At 31.4% G+C, this 6,552-nt stretch overlaps 1 protein-coding gene across 1 annotated transcript; it reads left to right on the top strand.

Annotated features, from left to right (window-relative positions):
• The first annotated feature begins 5,325 nt into the window (after window positions 1-5,325).
• LOC133693991 (auxin-responsive protein SAUR71-like) lies at window positions 5,326-6,311 on the top strand. Its single transcript, XM_062115389.1, has one exon. The coding sequence runs from the start codon at window positions 5,591-5,593 to the stop codon at window positions 5,999-6,001; it is 411 nt and encodes a 136-aa protein (XP_061971373.1). The 5' UTR covers window positions 5,326-5,590; the 3' UTR covers window positions 6,002-6,311.
• The last annotated feature ends 241 nt before the right edge of the window (window positions 6,312-6,552 follow it).

The raw sequence follows: 6,552 nt of genomic DNA, 5'->3' as shown, positions 1-6,552 counted from the left end.
ATGATTTTGAAGTGAACTTAAAAAAGATTTGTTTTTAGTTAAAACCACATTATCTAATTAAACAACAATTTTTTTTTGTATTTGACTTAACAAAAATAATTTTTTTAAAATAATAGCTTACCGGAGTTATAAATTAAAAGTCTAATAAAAATATTTTTTAAAAAATATATATCTTAATATCCTTGATGTCAAAGGTAGGCTAATTGGTCGAATCAATTTTTTTTTACCAAAACAATACAACCATTGCCAACATATATTTGTAATAGAAGTTTGTTGTTTTTACTATGAGTAATAATTGTATACTTCCATTTATTACAACACTTGGGGGATTAAAGACATTATTAAATATTAAAAAAATTAATGATAACTAAATACAAAGTAAAGGAGTTGAGAGACCTCTTAACCTAGGTCCTTATATGGCTTGGATTTTAAATTAAACCATCCTATTATAACCCAGTTATAATCTAATTTGATATCAAGGGACATAATTTTATGCTTTTATATATATATATATAAAAGCAAGTAACTAAGAACCTATTTTTGGATTAGAAAAGTATACCTAATATCCAATTAAACAACTTAAAAAAGATTTTTAAGTTAAAACTACATTATCTAATTAAACAACTTTTTTTTTGTATTTGAATTAACCAAAATAATTTTTTTAAAACCAATAGCTTACCGGAGTCATAAATTAAAACTCTAATAAAAAAATATAAAAATATATGTCTTGATATCCATGATGTCAAACCACTACTAGAAAATTGATAAATACAAATAGAAATACCGAGAGAATATTTTTGTTGATAAATTACCGAAGGATTTTACTGATGAAAATATTCCCTCGGTATTTATAGAGGGAATTACAGTGGGAAAAAATAATTAAAACAAAGTAAAAAAAATGATGACGTGCTATTTTTACCTAGAGAATTACCGACGGAATCCGTCGGTAAAATCTGTTGATAAATTCGTTGGTAAATTATGAACACTGTTCATTATGTCAATTACAAAGGGAATTATCAACAGAAAATTCCGTCGGTATTTTCTAGAGAGCTCTGAAACTATATTTATGTTTTTTTTTCTTTCTCTTCTTAGCTTCACTCGCAACCACATTAAGGTAAGATTTTTTTTTTTTTTTTTTCATGTTTTTTTTCACTATCTTTGTTTTTTATTTTATTTTTAATTGTTTTTGTTCTTAATAACTATATGAATATTGTTGTAGGATTTGTTTTCATATGATTTTCTTCTATTTTTTTCCAAGCGTTTTGAGTACTATAGAGTGTTGATTTATATTAATTTAATTATTTAATAGTTTTTAAAATGGATTTTTAAAAAATATTTTTAAATGATTACCAATGAAATTACATACGGTATTTTTTGAGAGAAATACTAACAGAATGAAGCGGATACTTTTTTTTGTATGCCTTTTCCGTTAGTAAATTCATCGGTAATAATATTTTTTTATTAACAACGGACTTACCGACGGACAAAAAATTACTGACAAAAGATTCACCGACAAAGCATTTTTATCGGTGATTTTGCTGGTAAATTAATTATCAATGAAATGATAGTATAAATATTGATGAAAAATTTCATCAATAAATCTAAAGATTATGGTAGTGAAGGGAGGCTCATTGGTCGAATCATTATTTTTTTTTAAAAAAATAAAAAATTATTATTAAAATCCAAAGTGGTTCGTGTGATTGCGTGCACAATATTTCTTGCAAAAGAAAACCTTTACTTTTTTTTAGTTTTTTCTATAATACAATTATTGGGACTATTGAAAATATATGATCTAGCAACTAGATATGGTATATAACTGGAAATGATTTAACATTAACTCTATTTCTATTGCAACATTCACGTTTTCTTCAACAATCATATTTGTAGCCTCGAAATCCACGATTTATTTGGTGCCTAATAAATTCCTTCACCTTTTTTTTTTCTTTGTTAAAAACCGGTCTCTTTAATTCCTAAATCCCAGCAATTGACGCCTAACTAGCAAAAACAAGCAAGACTTTTGCGCAATGATAATCCCAGTCACGCAAATAACATGGTTGCATACTGAAAATGACGAAAAGCAGTATAAAAAGAGAAGTTGATTATCCTTCTTGGACTCTCTCAACTATACCTAACACACACACACACACACACACACACAATATATATATATATATATATATATATATTACAATGATTAAAGCTTAATTAGTGATCATGAAAAGACACTCTAAATCTTTTTGATTAAGCGGCTCGTATAGTGTAGGGTGTCTTTTCATGATCACGAAGCTTTAATCACTGTAATGAACAATTTACTCCCTCGGCATACATTTAGAAATCATTCAAAATCACATTTGCCGACATATCGACTTCCCTTATAATTAAAAACCCGCACTGAGGGTCTTGAACTCGCGGTGGGAGGGGCTTATCTCTTTCCACTGCTCCTGGGTTTGAGCTTTTATGTGCTCGTTTGTCATCCCCACGGTGCCTTACATGTTTACTGGGTTTGCAGGGTATTCAGTGGGCCGTGAGATTAGTCGTGGTACGTGCAAGCTGGCCCGGACATTCACGTAAATTAAAAAAAAAAAAAACCCTAAGCGAGCACGTGATGATGATACATGGTGAAAATGAGATTTAAATCATAATAGTCAACTTTCTAGCATAGCTGAGAGTTAGAGACTGCAAACCTAGTAAGTAACCGTTAAAGGATGTTTTCCTAGGCTTCCCTTCACGATTCCCTCCTCCTCGATCGATCCCATATCTATTGCAAATTTGTTTGACTCGTTAATTCATTTTCAACTTCCATTGATGTTCAAGATTAAATTCGTCAAACCTTACTATTTCTTTAGCAGCTCTAACTATAATTTATAATTCATACACGCACCTATGAAACGATATCAAAATCTTGTTGGTTCACGGGAAATCCTAATTTTACTAAATTTCACCAGCCTGAAAAGTATTTTATGAATTATTTTTGCAGTTTTGAAACACCAATATGGTATACAATGCATCAAAATCTTTGGGGGCATCAATTCGGTAAAGAAAATCTCGGTATGCTTCTCTTTTTCGTAAAGTTCATAAACATGAAAACAAACCTCGAAGAAGAAATTAATGATGTTCTATGCTAACTCTCTTGTACAAAAATGAGAAAAAAGAGACAAAAACCAGTGGCTAAATTTGTGGTTGCATGCACAAACATGAGAACATCAGTAATTGGATCCCAACTTTTTACCTTAAAAGAAAGAAACATGAAATCACATCTTTTTTATCCATCTCCCATAGAGGGCACAAACCCTTATCAGCTCCCAATTTCTGTAAGGAAAGCAAACGACACACAATAAAGATGGATTTCAATCGGGAGGCGTGTGTAACACGGAATAAAGATATGAATAATAAAGAAGTTTAAAAAGGCAAAGACGTTTTATTTATTTATTTATTTATATAAAGAAGAGAGGAATCAGAGTCACGGAGGTGTACTGGCAACGGATTACGGACATGACTCCCATCCGGTAATTGCGCATTTGCAAATCACTTTCATTTTGTCCCTTCTCCTTCCTCTTTTTCTCTCTCCCTTTCCTTTTCCGCCTTCACCTCATGATTATCCAAGTTAATTACTGGAGTAATGTTTAATTAGACCCTTTAAATCTTCTTCTCATTAGTAGCCAGTACGTGTTTTCATTTTATTTTTTAAAACATTTTTTTATTTAAAAATATATAAAATAATATTTATTTTTTTAATAAAAAAACATTCACTATATTAAAAAGTTTGTAGAAAAAAAACGCGGCATCAAATCAATCATGAACGATTCACGGTAAAAATGACATGTTATCATTTTTTTATTTTGTTTTAATTATCCTTTTTTTATTGTAATTCTCTCGGTAAATACCGATAGAATATTTCCGTCGGTAAAATCCATCGATAATGTATCAATGAAAATATCTTTGATATTTTTATTTGTATTTATCAATTTCTAATAATATTTATTAAAATTAAAATGGAAAATGATGGGTACTATAAGAATGATGAACATTTTTTTTTACTTAATGATAAGGAGTTAAGTAATATGCAAGTATAACCGTGGTAAAAGCACAAATGTTTGGTCAACAGTGCTTGAATTTGAGTTGGAAAAACATTTGGAGTTGAAATTAACATCAATCAACATTTGTGATGATCAAAGTTTAGATGGAAGAATTGACTACAACAATAGCTTTGGAAATTTAATTTTATTCATAGCAAAAACAAAAATTCATCATCGAGAATGCCTTGGGTTGTACGTTTGGTTGGTGAACGTGATAAAAAGAAACAAAAACTTTGTTTTGTGGCTACATAAACATCATATGGGTCTAGTTTAATTAATTGAGAAATATCAAGTGAGAGGATGCGACCATGAAGTGGATTTTTATTTTCTAAAACTAGAAATATCAAGTGAATACCATACACTTTTAATTCTTGTGATTACTAGTGTTTGTTTGATATTATAGTGTAAGATGTTTTTTAAAAATACCGAGATATTTTTTTATTTTTATTTTTGACATTAACGCATTAAAAATATTAATTTTATATTTTTTAAGACAGATACATTTTTAAAATACATATAAATATAATTTCAAACACAAAAACAACTTATTCTTAAATCTACATGAGTGCTTACTTTCTCTTATTTAGGACATAAAATAGTTCAACTTTCATGGTATATTACAGGTCAAAATGTCGAAGTAAGAAACTATTGACAATATCTATGTTACTATCTTGGAGTACAATAGGTTGGAGGCAATATCAACCAGAATCATCCATGAATATTTGGCTGGCTTCTGAGGTTAAGGATGATCGCCCTTTCCCTCTCTTGGACACTCCACTTCTAGTTAATTCCACACTTGGCGCGAGCATGATAACAAGTACATGGCATGAAGATTAGTGGCATCGCTCAAGTTGAGAAATGGATAGACGATTTTTTTTTGTTTTGTTTCTTTTTTTTAGAGTATTTAAAGAATAAAGTCGTGGGTTCTAGCACTCCACTAATAATTTAAAATAATTATAAATAGAATGTTTTAAAAATAAAAAATAATAATTTTATTTAAAAAATAAATTTTAAAATTTTTCAAAAACACAGCTCCAGTCAGAGAATATCTCTTTCTATCCCAGACATAACAAGACTGCCAAACACAGACTATCTCTCTAAAGAAAAATGTAAAACCCCAATTTACCATTACAGGCAAGCAGTGACAACAAATAAGTACAGAAAACAGAACTTTAAAAAAAAATTATTATAACAAATCTCTCTTTCTTTATTCAGTAATTGTACCTTGCAAGTACTCCTACCTGTACCCCTATCCTTCTCTCTCCCTTCTATCATAACTCTACCCTTTTCTTTTCCTCTCTCTCTATATATTCCTCTCCTCCTTCTCCTCTCCCCACTCAACCCCCCGCCTCTCCTCTCTCTCAAGAACTCCCCAGTCTTCAAGCCTTCCGTATTTCCTTTTACCAATAACAAGAAAAGCCCACTTGCTCTTAACTATCCCACTCCCCATCTTGCGTAGATTCTCTTAATATTTTCTTAACGTCGGCGACGCCATTTGGATCGATCTTTCTAGAATGAAGCAGCTAATTCGCCGTCTCTCACGGGTGGCAGACTCTTCTCAATACAGTCTTCTGCGCTCGAACTGTCAATCCACCACGACTGCTTCTCGACGGAGATCCGGCGGGTTGAGGTCGGCGCGCCGGCGAGGATCCGACAAGCCGGTGCCGGAGGGTCATGTGCCGGTGTATGTCGGCGATGAGATGGAGCGGTTTACGGTGAGTGCTGAGCTCTTGAACCATCCGGTTTTTACATGGCTTCTGAACAAGTCGGCTCAAGAATACGGGTACGAGCAGAAAGGAGTGCTGAGAATTCCTTGTCACGTGCTGGTTTTTGAACGAGTTATGGAATCTCTGAGACTCGGTCTTGAGTCAAGTGACCTTGAGGATGTACTTGGCTCTTTGTTCACTTCTGAGGATTGTTTGTGAATTTAATTACACGGTGGCGATCAGTTTTTATATATATATATATATATATATATATCTGGGGAGGTTTTTGTAGATCCTTGAAATGTATGGAGTGATGTTGGAAATATCAAGAGATCGTTTTGGGGTTTTTTTTCGTGTAAATATACCTTCTTCGATCTTTTGTGGTGATGAAGAAGAAGATTGCAGTGAAGGGAGAAGGTGAAGCAGTAGAGATAAATTTTAGGTTTTATTTTTCTTTTGAATGTTACCAGTTGTAAAAACAGGGACTGAAACAGCAATGGAAAAAAAAAATAGAGAATTACTTGTTTTTTTTCTTCTCTTAACCAATTTAATTATGTTATGTTTGGTTCTTGGGAAAATATGGGAAATTAATAGAATGGATATATATAATGAAATGGAAGAGTGCATTTTGAAATTTAGTATAAGAAGCCACAGTTTGGATCTTGGAACCATTAGAGATAGATCCCTTTGCTCAATTATTTTCTACATTTTAATTTTTTTATGTATTTTTTCTATTTTTTTTATATAAATCTTTAGTCACATTTATGCGC

Source organism: Populus nigra, chromosome 5 (assembly GCF_951802175.1).
Source record: "Populus nigra chromosome 5, ddPopNigr1.1, whole genome shotgun sequence".
Taxonomy (NCBI): domain Eukaryota; kingdom Viridiplantae; phylum Streptophyta; class Magnoliopsida; order Malpighiales; family Salicaceae; genus Populus; species Populus nigra.
This window is presented reverse-complemented; position numbering and strand designations above follow the sequence as displayed.

Excerpts from the sequence above, each read along its gene's own strand:
- LOC133693991 (XM_062115389.1), top strand. The coding sequence starts at position 5,591 with ATGAAGCAGCTAATTCGCCGTCTCTCACGGGTGGCAGACTCTTCTCAA.